The 18,749-nt window shown below is 41.9% G+C and overlaps 1 protein-coding gene across 2 annotated transcripts in view; it reads right to left on the minus strand.

Moving 5' to 3' along the window:
• Positions 1 to 16,770, minus strand: part of NOCT (nocturnin) — a 608,362-nt gene extending 591,592 nt beyond the window's left edge. The window contains exon 1 of one of the 2 annotated variants that reach the window (XM_044061646.1): positions 16,341 to 16,770. In XM_044061646.1, coding sequence (XP_043917581.1) covers positions 16,341 to 16,590 — 250 coding nt within the window. In that variant the 5' untranslated portion in view covers positions 16,591 to 16,770. The remainder of the gene's footprint in view (positions 1 to 16,340) is intronic. The other variant, XM_044061645.1, reaches the window with a different exon arrangement.
• Positions 16,771 to 18,749: the final 1,979 nt, after the last annotated feature.

Raw genomic sequence — 18,749 nt, forward strand, 5'->3', positions numbered from 1 at the left:
CACTCCTTTGATAACCATATTGCCAAGGTGGCATGGATATCCTTCTACGTGGCCACCTTAATCTGTAATGGATTTGTAGCCAGAACAAAGGCAGCCATTGTACTTCTCTACCCATGCCTTATGAAACACGTTAAAGGGTACAACACCCCATTTGGGATGTACCTTACGAGACAACAGCAACGGCTTTGAATACCACAACATTAACACATCAAGAGGATTACTGACCTACGAAGGATGACACATGTAGGCTAACTACAGAAACCCCAACTGTACTAATTTGCATACTGCATACTCAGAGGTGATCTCTGCTGAACATACAAGGCCCATGCCCAAAACGATTTTGATGAATATGCTCCAGATAAGCAAAAGCCACCGAGAGCCACATGCTCTGGGATATGTACCTAAATGCAACGATGACTAGGACATGCTGGAGGGATACATTCCTGAACCAGACACTCACCATGCTTTGGAACAGGAGTCCTATGTACATCAGGCAGGGACCCTCACTAGCACTCTTCAAGAGATACCTCGATGGGTGGATGGGAGACAGACATGTATGCCAGGGATCACTGCAGTGACTCTACTGTACACAGATGCAGGAAACAAATGGCTCTGCTGTTCACAGGCACAGGACACTAACCTAGGGAGGTGCCGCAAGTGACAACACTGTAGTTGGGCTTACGAATGGACTTGGCCAGACAGCATAGTACCTAACTATGAACCTATGAAGCTATTACATGTCCTTTGTGCATGGATAATTGACTAGCTCTTCCATTTCAATTAGCTATCATGCTGATACACTGTCTGGTGACTACAAGTCATATGTATCCTGTTATTGTGCATTGTACAAGCCAATAGACATACCTGATGTTTGCATAATATAACAGTAATACTATGTGAAACTTTCTACAAGCGTTACTATGCTCAACAACACATCACTACATAATACCTTTTCCCACTATATGCATTGCGTACACTTTCATTAATACAGAACAGGCACTACATACACTAACATACTGAGTGTTCTACATACCTTCTTAGTAGTCCGATTTTACGAAAATATCAGTCTTATTCCTTTTCTGTTTAACAGTTTTCTCCTATGTACATACAGTTTGAATGTATAACAAGCCATCCTTTTATACATAGATACCAGTAACATGTGGTATCCTGCCACCAATTGGTGTTCCGGAGTAGATGATTACATGCACATCAGCTGTGCAGTTACTCCATTAGCCAATTACATAGCAACAGTGGGGTATAATTGCATGCTCCACTTGGGCGTTGTCCCTTTGCCCTACCTTCGAGGAAGACTGCCTGGATATGTTGTTTGTGATGAACTGCAACTGCTATATGGAGAGACACAGAGATATTTTAACTTCATGTCCACCGTGGATTTTGCATAACGGCTAGAAGATGTAGTTCTGTGTAGCTGTTATATCAACCGTCTGATATGAGACTATTGCGTACAAAACCTGTAACATCAGCGACTGTTCCATCGTACAACAGCAACGATTACACATAGCGCCATTATAGTGAGTCTCTCACAAGTTATGTTAAGGCTTCTGCAGATGTCATTGAGTGAGTGGATGTTTATGATGTTATTACAGTCTGTATTGCAATTGTTTCCGGTGTGGGGGAGATGTAGGTGGGTGTACATAGTTTGTGGGGACTGCATTTATACATATTCCATGTGTGTGAGGGCTCCTTCCCCAATTGAAGGCGTATCATTTAGTAGACAGATACTATGGTTATTGCAGGCTTATTCATTAAGCCATTGTTAATCGGTTCCTATATGCAGGTGATGTATTTCCGGAGAGATTGAAGGATCAACATCGGCATGTAATGAAATGTTGCTACATGAAAGCTGTCACGTGTATTTCTGTCACAGATATTTGCACTCATTGGAGTTGTGTTGGTGACTGAACCTCTTTGGCTTGGGTTGCCACCTTTTCAAATGGCCATAGTGAGGCATCTGCAGGACATACATCGGATTTTAGAGGCAGACACATACCCACGGTCAGTAGAAAGTATAGAACTTTACATATATGCCTATATAAAAAGCTTATATTCTTGTAGCAGTTTACTTGCTTATCCTGTTTCTTGTTACATGTAGGTATGTTAGATACAGATGACTACTTTATGCAACCATTATATTAAATATGGAACATGCAGAACGTCTCTGGATTGTAGGACATTGGTATTTGTACTCATTTTGGGCAAGACACTACCGCACATAGAGGGACTGCCCCTCGCAAGGTGGGACAGGTGTTAACCCCATGTTCATCTCATGTCCATAGCACATATTTATAATAGTGTATTATAGCAATAATACATGCCTGGGTGTGGGTAATGGTGAATTTACCCGCAGTTGGTGTGGTTTGTTCAAGAGGACGAAGCCCGAGTGGCCAAACAAAGACAGCTATGGGTAAATCCAGCATTACCCACACCCAGGCATGGGTTATTGCTATAATATAGTCTCCATATCCTTTATTCATAATGTTTGGTCGTGGCGGATTTTGTGATTGCTATGGTCCATATTGTATTGTGCACATATTTGAAGACTTCAACTGTTGTATAAGGCATACCCATGGATTCAGGAACGCACACACGTCCAACAACCACATTACCGTTCAGACTCCCAAAACCCACAATACCGAACACTCGAACTCACACAACAAACTCCCGGAACTAACACACACACAGACTCACTGCTACCCATCACATCCAAACAAACCATCAGACACTACATATGGCCAGGTGGCCATGCCCCATACACATCCCATGTCAGTGGCTTCGCCCCCCACACCACACCCAGGAGCGGCCTTAGGTCAACTGGTGCCCTAGGCAAAGGGCACCACACCACCCACTGCCCCCATCCTGGTCTACCTACACCAGATAAATACTGGTAAAGTGCCCCCACTAAAGCGGTGCCCTAGGCGGCTGCTTAGTTGACCTACGCCTAAGGCCAGCTATGACCATACCTACTACAATAATCTACCTCAGAGTTACATGAACAGACACACAAAGCAAAAACACACACACATTACAGTCCCATGGAAACACACACCGCACTCAGAACACACACTACACTACAGCAATCAGGAACACACTTAAACACAGTACCTACCTGAACTGCAGCACCAGCAGCAATAACTAAGTGTCCCTTAACATCGTGATAATAGTACTAGTGGTTCTAGTGTTCCGGTATTGTGGTCTTTCGGTCTTTAAGCCTCGTGATTACACGTGTCGGTACGTAAAGCATTCGGTATTTGGTAGTATCCTATTTATTTGTACCCCCATGGTTGTGTACGTTAACCTATCTATATATATGCAGATATATATGTATATCCATATTATAAAATCGACATATCTATCACCCTATTTCTATATATATATATATATATATATATATATATATATATATATATATATATAATAATAATACTTACATTAGAGAGAGGAAAAGAACACACCTTTCCTTGGGTACATGGCAGTGTATACCATTCCCTGAACTCCACCCTTTTGTGTTTTAACCCGTCACAATACACACCTGCCGTTGGTACATCTCAGGTAGCTTAGTGGTAGGCGATTGTGTACATAGTTGCGTGTTCTACTCCTGGCAGTGGTAGTTTTACCTCTCAGAGCAGGCACTATTAGTACAAGGGCGACTAACGCAGATTTCAGCTGTTCTGGCCAGCTTTGACCGTGATCTGCGCGATATTCAGCAAAGCTTAGACCAGTTTTGCGCATATCCGTGTAGTCATGTTTAAACGACACTTACCGGCACTTGCTGGCGCATAAACCCACTAGTGTGCTTAAATGTGCTCTAATGACCTGCATCCAACATCCATTATTCGTGCCATCGGAATTACATAACAGCCCTTGTAGGTCGTGGAACTGGGAACATGCACGACACAGTCAGCGGCTTTACCACTGGGGCATCTGGGATATGTACAAATGTTATGGTGTTTTGTATGTGGACTGTACTACGGCTGTTCCTCCATAATGCAAACAAATGTGTAACTTAGTTTACATATGGATGATGCCTATTAATGGTATGTCCAAGTGATGTTTAATGGATGTGCTCCAGCTATGGGAATCCATGTCACAGTGAGCCACACACTAATGTGCTACACCTTGCCACAACCATAACTGGAGAATGCTGGGGTGACAGATACCTGTCATGGGTACTCCCCATGCTTTGGGACTACATCCCTGATTACATTATATGGAGCCCCTCATTAGCACACCAGGGAATCCTTGCAGAGTGGGTGGGGAACAGTGGTTACACCCCAGGGATCACACAATTGGCTCTGCTCCACAGAAGGACAGTTAGTTAATCGATGGTGTGGCGACAGCAGACACATTTTTCCCAGGCAGATGAATGCCCTCTGACAATCAGGCATGTACCTACCGATGTACCTAGGAACCTATACATACAGTATCGACACATGCTGTTAGCTTCATTTACTGTTCAGGTGTTGACTTGCCTTGTACCAATAGCTGTTGTGTGTGCATAGTTGAGGGCTGCCTATGTAGGATTCACACAGTAGACCACATATACATAACAATTTACAGGTGGTCGTGTGTGTGTGCCATCCATTTTAGTGTGTGTGCAGGTGGAGATGTGTGTCAGTCCGTAGGGGCCTACACTGTCAGTGTATGTGCTATACGTTCCCCCTTTGCCAGGTCATGGGCATATTGGGCATGCCTCCATCTGCCTACTGGGGCTGGCACTGGGTGTTCGTGGTCTGAATCCCTCTATGCCTGTGATGCCCTTGGCAATTGCGGTGGGCTGTGAGGGCCTTCACCATTATGTCCCTGCTGCAGCTGTTTCCGCAGGATCATATTATGTATCATGGCACATACTATGAAGATGTGGGCACACGTGCCTGGAGAGTACTGCAAGGCTCCACTAGATATGTCCAAGCAATGGAACTGTGATTTCAGCATCCCAAACACACGCTCTTATGATGATTCTGGTTTGTGCGTGTGCCTCATTATGGCGTTCTTGCATGGGCGTGTGTGCATTTCTGATGGGAGTCATCATCCGCGGCTCCAGTGCATAGCTAGCATCCCCCACAAGGTGGCCATATGGGATGTCCCCCCGACAAATACCTGATACAGCTGTGAGGCATGCCAGATGTGGTAGTCATAGTAGCTTCCAGGGCTGCCAGCACACACATCCGTGATAATGCCCTGGGCATTGCACACGACCTGGCAGTTGGAGTGGTATCCCTTGCGGTTTATGTAGCGCCTACCATGCTCACCGGGTGGTGACTTGATATGTATGTGCGTGCAGTCTATTGCACCCAGTACCTCTGGGTAGTCTGCCACATGGTGGAAGAGAAGCATATTGCTGGCCAACTCCTCCTGAGTTTGGGGGAAGTATACATGCTCATTGGCAAGTGGTAACATGGTATCTAGGAACTGGTGGAGTACCCTGGATGCTGATGCCTGTGAGATCCCCATGATATCTCCAGTTGGCCTTTGAAAGGTACCTGTGGCTAGTATTCTCAAGCTTACACATATCCTTCATGTCCACTGGGATGGGTTCCCCTCTGTTTCTGGATCCGAGATGTGGCCGGCACAGCTCAACAATTTGCTGTATGATGTCCCTGTCCACCCTGTAATGCTCTACTATCTCCAGATCATGTAGCCCCTGGTAGGTTACCCTTGGTCTGAACACTCTTCTCCTCCTCCGGGGCCTGAGGTGGTTATCAGCATCATCCTCCACACCACCAGTCTCCAACTCATGGTGATAAATCACAGCTATGGCAGCTCCCAACAAGTACACTGTAAAAGTTCCCCATCTGTTTACACCGATGGTGCAGTGTGTTTGGGAATACACGAGTGTGTGTGAGGTGCCTTCACACTTTATACTATTGTGCTTTGAACACTGATGATGTCATAGGGTATGTATGTACAATCAGAGCTGCAGGGTATCTTACTTATGTGTTTTACCACAGGTACTGCTATTGTGGTGCCTTTGGTGTTGAATTACATTTAGATGCCGTGGATCACCTCTTGCCCTTGCCTTCACTTTTCTTAACGATTCCACTCCCATTGTCAGGCATGCATCCGGCAGCCTGCTTTCTTGTTTTGTACTTTCCCAAACCAGGATTGTGTTGCGAAATGTGTTCTATAGCCGATCTACTGCAGGTTTGCTTTGCTCTGCGGAGACAGCTCTCTTTTCTTTGTAATCCAATACCGCCCCTATCCTGTTCTGCCGGTTGCTACTAGCAGCCTTGTTAGCTGCCGTCAATGGCCCACTGTGAGTTAAATGTGTGTTAATTACTCAGTTGTACTCCAATTACCCTACTGCAGCATTTCCTTATTGTCTTCTTGTAAACTTTCTGTTTCAGCTGTGGTGCACGCCACGTGCGGCCGTTTACTGGGTTTCGAGCATGTTGTCATCCACGTACACATGCGCTTTTGGGCACCATGTGTGCTCTCAGCTAAACAAAGCTATGGCTACATCCACACCCCTATCCTGTGGCTTTGCTTAGCAATGGGCAACCCGGATTTGCAATGCTCCAAAGTGCCGACAGCTACGGTGGCACACCCCACTGCTGATGTCATGTATACCTCCAGGCCACTCCTTGGTGTTGTATCGCTGCACCGTATGGTACATCCTTAGGCCGGCGGGATGTTTGCGATTCAGTATTACTTGCCTCATTTGCATGGCATTGACTACTAATTCATAGTTACCGCGAAGAACACTGTCACAGACCCTTAGCAACCCTTGCAGCCTGGTTGTGGTGTAGCATGCATACCATTGACATTATGGTGAAATCATGATTTGTGTTACATTGCAGTTTTATGACATCTGTATATATTTTCCTTGTTTTCCCGTTTGCGCACAAATGCCCTGCAGTTGTACTTGTGTTAATGTGGCCATGACATTAAATGTTATTTTTTATGTGTTGTGCATGTTTTTTTATGCCATTGGCTGTATATTTAGCCATTGGCATACGTTAACTTTGTAATACGCAAGTCTGGTCCGCTTTCATGGCTCCGATGTTCTGTTTGGAAAAATGTAAACTGTTTTTTTTTTGGTTTACATTTCTGTATGCTTACACTACGCCTGCACCACTTCATGAATTGCTATGTACCTTCATTTGCATGTTGCACTACTCTGCATGGGGTGATTAGCATACATGAGCCGAGAGCTGCGCAGATCTGGCGTACGCTGGTAGTACACGTGGAATTGGATCGTACCTGAATCGCTCGGCGGCCATATTTGGTGTTATACCTCCTACGCTACGCTTGCGCAAGCTTCATGAATCCCAGGGTTGCAGTATTAGCCAACATATCATGCTGAATGATGTGAATGCAACTGTAGTTAATTATTAAAAGGAGTGAAAAACAGCATCATAAGGCCAGCTTGCCAACTGCAACACCCAGAAAGTCATTACTAACATGAAGTCTGAGTGGACACTGAATCTGCACCACATGGCAACAATTCAAAACCCTAAACTAAGCCCCTAATTAATGTAGGATTTCCAGTAGAACTTGGCAAGACCCTTTAGCTGGCAAATGGTAGGATCACCTGCTGGCAATTTAAGGTACTGTATAAGCAAGGAAATAAAATTTACAAACCATATATTACTGGACTGCAATTTAGTAACTAGAGTGGCCCAAATGGCAGTTTTCTGCAGTGAAGTCCAAAGAGTTATAACAAGCAAGACACACAAAGAAACGATTTACCACTACCATTTATCTAAATGCACCTATCTTTCCACAAATAGGTTTACACTATCCAATGCAAGACATTGCTGGCTACACAACAGTTGCTTGCTTGAGCTCTCATACTAGAACACAGGGATCTGATCTGCAGAACATAAACAGCAACATTGGATCCTTGCCACAAACATCTGGAAGAAACACTGGTAGGTCTTTTCACAGGGATCCAGCAAAACCTACAGAACATTTCTTGTTGGTTCCAATGTAAATAGCCCGCTATTTTACACTGCAAGTTCTGAACAGCCTTGCATTGTACTTGGTACACTTCAAAAGCAAAACTGCTTCTTGCGGTCAAGAATGGATTCATGAAAAGGTCAGAACCACCATCCCATCACAAAAACTTCTTGCAATGACAAGAAATCTAGCAGATCTTGCTATGCAGTGCTAAAAGGTTACACTAGATTTCTCCCACAGTGTGGGAAATTCATTACAGAATTGCTATTTTCCACTGAGGAGGTCTTACTACCTCCCTGTATTTCCTCACCAGACAGGGTAAACAAAGTACACCCCTCAGTCTCCCCAACCATTTTACCAACTCACTCATATTCATATTATACTAGCAATGCCCAACTACAGATGTCCAATCAGCATGCAATTGCTGTAGGAAATTGTAATCCCACCCCAAGAGTGGTTTCAGAAAAGTACATTTCTTGTTTTTTTATCCAAGATTTAAAATGAATCCAATACTGCAAGAAATCACTTTTCAAGAAAAATGTAAACACTGTCTAACCCACATTCATGGTGCAAAAACATTTTGGCATAAATATTCATATACACTGGTAAACACAGCCTGGTTTCAGACAGTGCTTCCAATACAGACTTTTACAATACATTATCAATCATTCAGCCACTCCAGCCCTTCTAATGTACAGGGCTATAAAACCATGGACTATGCATAAGATAATCACTATCCAATTATCAGCAGACACTGGAAAAGCTGAGCAAACAGGTTTGAAGTGAGCAACAAAAATAAGCTTGTTTGCTCATTCTGTGAGGAAGTTGGCAACTGAGTTTGCTTCACTGGTGACATATTGGGAGTTTTTTTTTTTAAATCACCCTCTGCAATGAACCTGGTGACATTAGTAATGCAGAACAGCACCCTGCCTTGAGATGGGGGCATGCACAGTTACACATAAACACATCCTTGCTAAGCATAGGCTACAGAATTTCATGTCTGCAAAGGAGAGATAGCTGGGAGTACAAACAAAATGCCTACCCACAGCAGGAGATGCACCCACCAACTCCAAGAAGAACAGATGGGTCATTTAGGTGCACAAGAGGGAAGCTCAATTGTCAACGGGGGAGGTGGGAGTCTCTCAAAAAAAAAAAAAAACACATAAAACTCCTAGTATTCTTCTGGGTCAAGTTAGTCTACTTTTAAACTCTAAGGATACTATGTGAATCATACAGCTAACAGTCCCCAAGTCACACCTTCCCATCGTGTGCCCCAAACTGCCCTGTAATATACAGCAGGAGATTTACCTCTAGCTGTCTTTTTTTTTTTTTTTTTTTAAAACAAGAAACACAGTTATTAAAGTAATCCCTTATGACAAAGGCAATAGATTTATATAAATGAAAATAAAATACTTGACGTAATTTTAATTGCAAACATACATTTATAATCTAGCCAATCATTGCCAGTGTACATAGCGCATTCAAATCCTGCCTTCTTTTAAACCTCATTCCCCTTCCCAGTATTATTGCTCATAGGTAGGTACTAGACTATCGGCCCTAGGGCCTATACAAGCCCAGCCAAAAAGGTATCCTGGCTTTTGCCACCCAAGAAAGTTATCTTCCTGTGCCACTGTCAAGCAGAGCCACAGAAGTGATCCCCGTGGTGAATTTCCTATTTCCCAGCCAATCATCAAGATTTTTCTTGAAGAGTGCTAATGAGGAGCTTTGTCTGATATAGACGGGTAGTTTATTCCAGAGTATGGGAAGTCTCTGGGACAGGAATCTATCCCTCCGGCATGTTCTGTTTATTGTGGTAACAAGGTTTAGGTCCCTACAGCGTGTAGCTCGGAGGGATTGGGATTTCTTTAAGTGGAGCATGTCCAACAGCTCTGGGTTTGACATAGCTTTGTATGTTAGGCAGAAATCACCTCTGAGTAAGCGATATGCGATGGAGTACTTTGAGACGGTCTGCATAGGGCATCTGTTTGAGGCCAGTAATCCTCTTTGTGAGGTATTGCTGCTGCTTTTCCAGTTGTTCTAGATGTCCTGTGAACTACATAACAAAAAGGAGTTGTACTCTATAATGGGTCTAATGAGTGATGAGTAGAGGGGAACAATAACTTTTTTTCTGGATGAGAAACCTTTTGTGATGAGGTGTGCCACGTAGGATTTCCTGACTACTGTGGCAATCTGATTATCAATAAGAGATTACTGTCCACCTGTGTCCCAAGGTCTCTTATCACACTTTCTGTGTTAAGTATACTACCGCCTATGTGGCAGCTCATGGGTACAGAGTTTTTACCAAAGGGGATGACTATGCACTTTTTGGCATTGAGCTTGAGGCCATGGCTTTTGACACCAGGCATCTGTCTCAGTGAGGCCCTTTTGTAGAATGTCCACATTGTTAGGAGTTTTGATTACGGTTTGATTACAGTTCCTAGTTTGCAGTCATCTGCAAACTTCGTTAGCCAAAGACCTTCTGTGTTTGGTAACAGGAGGGGACCCAGGACTGAACCCTGTGGTACTCCACTTGTCACTGGTCTGAAGTCAGATTTGGAGTCTGCTACTTTCACAGTGTGGGTTCTGTCAGTGAGCCGGTTGGCAACCCATCTTGTGACACAGGGATTTATACCTAGTTTAGTGAGTTTATCTATATTTCCAGAGTGAGGGATGGTGTTGAAAGCCTTGGCAAGATCTAGATAGGCTGTGTGAACCACCTTATCTTCGTCTACGACTTTGGTGACTGCTTCTAAGAAGTCTATCAGGTTTAGGAGACATGATCTGCCTTTTACAAACCCGAACTGGGTGGGTTCCAGAGTTTGGGGATTACCAATGTCTTTGTTTATAAGTTCCATGATGATATGTTCCATGGCCTTGCAGACCTGGCTCATCAGGCTAATGGGGTGGTAGTTCCCAGGGTCCGTGGTGGCTCCCTCCTTGTTTTGTGGTATAACAGTCGCTGTGCACCATTCAACAGGCACAAAGTCTTAGGTGAGGCTATGATTGAACATGGTACTTAGGTAGGGTGCCAGTTCGTTCTGTAGTTCGTGTAAAACACAGCCTGGGATGTTGTCTGGTCCCATGGATGCTGTGTTCTTGGCTTTGGTGAGTGTGGTTTTACCTGTGCAGCCATGATTACAGGAACTTTGCATTCTTCCGGTACAGAGATGGGCCCTTTAGGGGGTGAGAGAGGGGGGGTAAAGTTAGCACTGAACCTATCTGCCAGGATGTTGGAAATATCAGTTGGGTCTGTATATTTAGTGCCATTGTGCTGCAACTCAGAGAAGATCTAAGTGTTGCCATTCAGATTCTTGACATTCTATGCAATTGTTCCCACAATTCCCATTTTTTCCTATGTAATTGTTCCTACAATTCCCATTTTTCCTATGTAATTTGATTCTACCCTTTTCTAAAATATCCCATTTCCAGTTATTTTCTCTCTGTTACTATATTCACTACTTCTACTACAGTTGGTTTAGACTTTGGTTTTCATTTTCTAGCAACCACTTATTTTGACAGCCATCAAAATTAGACTCAGCAGGGCCTTACTACGACTAGGCAATTCTCATTCTGTTATCATAGCTCAGAAAAATCATTTCCTTCGACACTGGGTAAGAAAATTGGTGCTCTGAGTAGTCTGCAGGGAATTCTTAAAGGTCTGCCAACTTATTACACTCCCAGAAAACATGTTCTCAATTACCTCTTTCTTCCCATCACATCTCCAACATTTGCCGTCTCCCTGAAGAAAAACTCTTTGGAGCATACTTGGGGCATAAAATGTAAACGTTTCCAAGCAAAAATCCTAAAATCTCGGATTTTGTTGCATATTTGGGAGACCTGTCAAACATATTCCCCCCATTGTTTCTTTGGGGATTGCTCATCTAATCTCTATTCCCAATTCTTTCTATCCTCTTCTGATAGAGTCTTATAGTTATCATGCAATATTTTATATGCTCTACTAATAGTTATAATGCAATATTTTATATGCTCTACTAATTATTCCTTTAACAGCAGCTTCTGTTCTACATTCTACTAAAAACTCTACCAGTGGTGGTCTTTTGTTTAGGACCCCCTCATCTCTCTTTGCCAATACTCCAAAATCAATCATTGATAGGGAAAGCAACATCTAACCTGCAGTCCAAATAAATTCTTGGCATATTCCCATTGGTGGGGCCACTGCCAGACTATCTGGATTTCTGCAACACTGACTATCTGGCTTTCAGGGTGGAGTTTTGCAGTGAAAAACTAGCCATGGACTGAGAGACTGCACATTCCACACTTTACCATTTTCCTCCTGGCAAAAGGGCTGAATGCAAGCAACCAAAATTGTAATTGCTCCTCCAAAGGCCATAACAGTGTCTGCATAATCAGGAGATAGGTGAATGCTGCACTAACAAATCACCACACATCTTGAGAAGATAATCTGAAGGGTGATTGTATGGCAATATTTAAAACTGGAGTCGAGGGTTAATAACCTGCTACTGCCATCACAAGTGTTAGTGAGGAGTGCAACACTATTCACTGTTGCTTATTCACTGCTTGCTCAACCAGAGGAAAGCAAGCCCCAAACTAAAATACAGCTAAAAATCGGCTTAGCTAGACCACAGTTCACAAAACCAATGGGCAAAAGAGCCTTAGACAAATGTTAGCAGCATGGAATTCCCTTCTATAAACTATCTAGAAACCAGAATTAAATAAATATATTCACAGACTAAAAATGTCAGTAAAGTGACAGTATAGGTATTGGATGAAGTGGGTAGCTCAGACTTGAACTCAACAGACCACCTTACTTCTTACCTTCTGTGACACCCGTGCCCTGGCCCAGCAATCAAGGAGCCTCAATCCTCACCACTAACACCAGAGAGGGCGTAACATATATACGGAAAGGATAACAAATGCACACAGTAAAGTGCAATTTTCCTTAAGAGCACACAGAGATCAAAGTCAGTCTGGGGCTGGTCGCTCCGACTCCCCACTGGCACAGCTATAGGGTCCAGATCTCAGCCTAGCTGGGCAAGCTAAAATCTCCAGCACCCTCTCTGTCCATCCAGTGCTTCGTGTCCCTGCCCAAGCAGCTGACACACCCACAATGAGAAGAGTTTACACAACCACACAGACACTTCTGGGGATGGCTGGCACAGGTTCTCCAGCTGTGCCCCTTTTACCCAGACTATACGGTAGTAATTACTGCCACCATCCAGCTAATATCAGCTACCCAAAAGCCCTTAAAAGGGTGTCCAATTATCACTGTGCAATATTATCACCCAATTGGTAGATGTGACTAAACAGTCAAAGCTTATTTGGAATGTCTTGGACAGTAAACTCTATAAATATGCAATGTACTCTAGAGCTCAACTTATCTCTACAATGTACTCTAGAGCTCAACTTATCTCTACACAAACCAGCCACAGTAAAAAGGTTTCAAAATATTTAATAATAAATAATTAAAACCACAAGACAATACTTTCTACTACACAGTCAGTGCTAGTCAAGAGTTCAGAGATCACACACAAATACTTAAAATAAATCAGTAGTACAATTCTGACATCACAGAAAAACAGTCTAAATTTTCTAATTCCTAGGTATTCTAAAAGAAAACACAAGTCTAAGATAACTTACACAAGACAACAAGCAGAGTGCTGATGAGTTGGATATCAAGACAAAAATGCTTAGTCTACGGTTCTCACTGTTTAAATTAAAACGGCAGTTCTGCTAAACATTACATCATCTTTTGCACTTTCCTGGTGTCCCCAGGCTGACAGAAACTGCATTTACATTATTTTACACTACATGTAAATTCTGGTCATTAACTTTAGCCTTAAAACAATAGCCAGGAAGCCTTCATCTAGCCGGACTGGAGCCGACTTGTAAACATCAAAGGCAGTCATGAAATAATTTTAATTTCAGAAGGATCAACAAGAAATGCTTGACTTTGCCCTCTGCTGTAAAGAAAGCTATGTTGCCACAGTGTTTTAAGTTCAACATTTCACAGTGTTTACAAATGATAGAATTTGGTTCATAATTCTATTTGACTAGGCTAGCAGCCTTCACCCATCTCTACCGGTCTTCACACCTTCCAATCATGAATGTGTTAAAAATGTGTACAACTACTTATCCTACCAATGACACACACAAAAAACATCCACTGTTTCATCAATTATTGCTTGATTTACAAAGCCATGTCTGACCCAGCTGCTAGAAATGCTACATCTAAAGAAATCCCAATCCCTCTGCACCACACGGTCCAGAGACCTCAACCTCATTACCACAAACAGAAAATGTTGGAGGGACATGCTCATAACCCAGAGACTGCCTATGCTATGGAATAGACTTCCCATGCATGACAAGCAGAGCACCTCACTGGCCCTCTTCAAGAGAAATCTTGACGAGTGGATGGGAAATAAAAAAATTCACCCCAAGGATCCAGTGGCTTTACTCGACAGAGGCACTGGGAACTAAGGTCAGGTGGCACAATGCCAGGGTAATCTTATGGGCTAGGCTTGTAAAGGCTCCAGGGCCATTAGCCTAGTACACAGCTATGAACCTATGTATATAAAATATTCACAAGCCTTCAAATATTGTTGCAGCAACAACGTGGAAAGATTCTACATGTGGAAGTGTACTGCATTTATGAAAAAAAAAAAAAAATCAAATCCCTACTTACAATTGCTCTTAGTCTGTATTAGACTGCACCACAGAACTGTAACGCCTATGCTGGAATTTGTAACTGAGCTGTGGCTCAGATCACCTATTTATCAGCTTTGTTGACAATGTCATATTAGCATTATAACATTGTTTTGGAAAGTAAACATCTGTTATTGTAAAATGCTTAGTGTAGCTTCTTACTTTAAGTGCATCAATTTAAATTTCATCAAACTTTAGCCACTACTTGTAATGAGCTATTACAGGCCACTGAATAGTTATATGGGATATTCAAAGTAAGCTACACACCAAATTCAGATGCACACAATAATAGTGAACTTCCAAATATAGACAATATGTTGTTTGACGATGCTCCTGAAAGCACTTCTTGAAATAAGTAATGAAGTAAACATCACTGCCAAATTAGTCCAAGCTTAACTCAAGACAGAAACATACATTCCACTGAGCACCTTAAGTCTTCCTTGCCCGGTACAACACTGTATTTTCTGAACAGAAGAGTTAATGCACAACTTAAAACTATCCTCACTCTTACACAAGTGCAGCTCGACAGTACCAAACTATTTGGTCTACCAGAATTTATTGACAACTCCTATATCGATGGGCACTTGCATACTTCTCAACTGCAGTGATTTAGCCACAGGGCACTTGTCTTGCTCCTCTTATTCACAAAATTTGTTGCACATTATTATATACTTTGACTAAATCTATAAAAAATAGGAGTGAAAAGCATGGAAATCAAACATCTAAAACCTTATTCTGAAGGTTAAGGTAGTGCTCCTCTCTCTGACCCTCCCTCTACTATGATTTGTTTAAGCCAGTGGCATACGGTTTTAATTTTCAGACATTTAAGGATACAGGCACATCTCTTAAGACTCTCAGATTTCACAGAACATATTATTTGCCTCATATTTTGACTACCCATTATAAAATTTTTAATTTTCTGAAAAATCAGAGACTACCATTATACCTCTTCGAGGAAGAAATCTGGGCAAAGCCACAAATAATGGGGGGACAAAAGCCCACAAGTAGGGACACTTTTTAAATATTGCTCTTACAGGCTTAGAAAGTTGATATAAGAGGTTTTGCATTAGCAGTAATTTTTCTGAAAGATAGGATGCCCGAAACGCAAATGTCTGCCATTATTTACTCACGTCAGTCCTCAATGAGTAACCAGTAATTTGCCAGAAAGCCACAAATTTTAGGAAAAACAAACCAACACATGAGGCAAAAAAATCTGGGCAGTTTAGAGGTATTCCATACTTATTATTGTTCTGAAAATACCTGTTGATCTACCAACTTGTGTAACTATCACAATCTTTATAAAAATATCTCCAGTGTGAGGCAAAAATAATGGGGTATGTACTGGAGATGAATGGCTATTGGCGTTCCAGCACCAGTATGCAAAATCCGTTTTGCTTAAAATTATAGCACATCTTTCCACGTGGGGCACTATCAGAAATATAAAAAGGGAACAAATTACTTCTTTCAGACTTACTTGACCCCAACACCACCGGCATAACTTTCTGCTGTCACTGCCGTTGGATCAATAAAATGTTCTGGGAAAAATACTTCTAAGAAAGAGTGAGCACTTATTTGTCTAGAGACGCTCGCTGGTCAAGTGGCAGAGACACCAGCGCAAAAATAATCCATACAATTTAGTATATACAGTGTTGTATTTAACAACCTTATACAATATTGCTGAAATCACACTGCCAGCAGCAACGTACCAGAACTCTCATTTTCATGTTTGTCCTTACCTAATCGAGAGGGCAACCCTGGAACGTTGGCGGAAGATGCTGTCGCGACACCGGTTGAAGTAACCGCTGTCACCTGTCCACCCGTAACATCGACCGGACACGCTGCTTGGGTGTGACAGCTACAAGACTCCAGCGCTCTGCCACGTAAGGTCTTACAGCCAACTACTCCCCTCACCGAATGCGTACAACACAACACGGCTGCATCTCGGTGAAGAAAAAACGAACAAAATCGTATCGGACAGTGAAACATACCTTCCTGTCAAACTCCAAGAAATGACAAATTATACGGTCTTACTCACAGCACAACAGAAAACTCAAGTGGGTAAACAGAAATATATCTAAAAGTTTAATATTAATATCAATATCAATATAAATAAAACAAAACAACAGCTAACCTAACAAATAATAGTATTAGAACTTGAAACACATTTCAGAACGATAGAAAAAAGTGGAACCGGCACATAATTACTCATATGTGACGTAATACAAGAAGCTACCAAACTTTGGATAGAGGGGACTTCTATTTTGAATGGATTTCTCATACGTGCATTAAAACAAAGAAAAGCTGAAATACTTGTAATTGAAACTGCTATATAAAGAATTTCTTCTGAATTTGCTAACGTATTTTACAAATGGCTCCATTTCAACGTATACATTTTCACTACTTTATTTACATCGACTAGCCCACGAATCTCCCCCATCCACCCAGTCATTTTCAAGAAACGAACTCATTGACCCTAACACGGTTTTTCCTGACAGCACTGGTTACTATTTGAGTTCGGCCTGTGAATCTATGACAAAGGTTGAACTTTTCATAGAAGTGGGGGTGGGGATTTGCCGAAGAAACACTGTAGTCATTTAGACTGGGAAATGAGAGAAGGGTGGCATTGTCTGTTCAATGCGGTGTTCCATTCGATTGAAGAGAATTGGAATAGTGCTTTAAAACTTTCCCTAGTTTCTACGTTTTTAACACTTGTTAAGAAGGAAGAGGGAGAAACATAAGTCTAATACGTTTAATAAGATATGTGTTTATACGTGTATTTGTTTTTCTTTCAAATATATTTGTATAATATGTAGAAATAAATGTCTATGTATTATGGGGAGAGTTATATACATTTATCCTTTAGGTAGTTCCCCACACAAAAATGAATTGAGCTTGAGCATTCCTTGTGATAACTTTTATTCCTCCAAGTATGATACAGTTATCTTTTTTATTTTATGTGTGCAGGACATTCTTTCTTTGTTTTGCAGTTTGTTTACCGGGATAATTCATTGGGCCAAGCAGAGCCCCTTTTTAATGGAGTCCTGGCCATCTTCCAAAAAGGTCTTAAACAAACTAATGACTGGTGCCAGAAGCATAGCCTTGTTGGCTGGATAGATTTGTGTCCTAACAACTCCTCCATCTGTGGAATAGAGTTCCTCTTCATGTCAAGCAGATGACCTCACTAGCCCTCTTTAAGAGGAACCTGGATGACTGGATGGGAATCAGAAAAATATACCGTGGGATCCCACCTGTCTCCCTGCTACTTTGTGAGAACATGGGTTAAATTCTTGGCTAGGATTATAAGGGCCTCCGGGCCAACAGCCTAGTATCATCCTATGAACCTATGAGCACATGATCTACAAATATTATATACTGTGTGGTTCATTGTCTTTATCAGGTGTGCTACACACACACTTGAGTCACAGCTGTAATTTATGCAGTCTACAATACAAGTAACTTAACATTAAATGTAGTGTATTTATCTATTTCACTATGTTTCTGCTAAGCTGTGTACTGCACAAATATTAATATTATTAAAAAAAAGATTACAAAATACAATTTAACATACATTATAGATTTTTACACAACTCTGGATCTGAACTGTCAGACTACTGAACCTACAAAACACATTGAGTGTCTTATCTCTTTACCATAGAAACAACTTTGCAGCAGGAATGAAAGTTATTGTGCGTATAAGCAAATCCCATTTTCCACCACAGTATTATAAAGTCATATAACACTTGTACACAGTTGTTTGTATGTGTGTGTGTTGCTTACCTAGTCAGTGCAATAAAAGACCACATAACCATCTATGAGTATTGTTTGCACCAGTGCAGCTCTGTCTTCTCTTTATATATGTTCATTATTCTCTTATCTCTGCTGTATTCTCAGATATGCAGTCTATAGGACATTTTGTATCTTTCTTCTTAAAATGTATGACAGTATTACATGACAGTGAAATACAGTTTTCATTAAAGGAAGGAGACCGTTTGGCTATTAGTGCACTGAAAATGAGAAATGTGTGCTGTTCACTTCCATTTCAAATCTTGCTGCAATTACTTGTACACTTTGTAAGTGTATGCTGGCAGACACAATCACTGCAGGTAGGAAGTCTGAATTCTGTATTCCTTCTCCTTCCCACTAAT

The sequence above is a fragment of the Protopterus annectens genome, chromosome 2.part0, assembly GCF_019279795.1.
Source record: "Protopterus annectens isolate FY-2018-M chromosome 2.part0, PAN1.0, whole genome shotgun sequence".
Taxonomy (NCBI): domain Eukaryota; kingdom Metazoa; phylum Chordata; order Ceratodontiformes; family Protopteridae; genus Protopterus; species Protopterus annectens.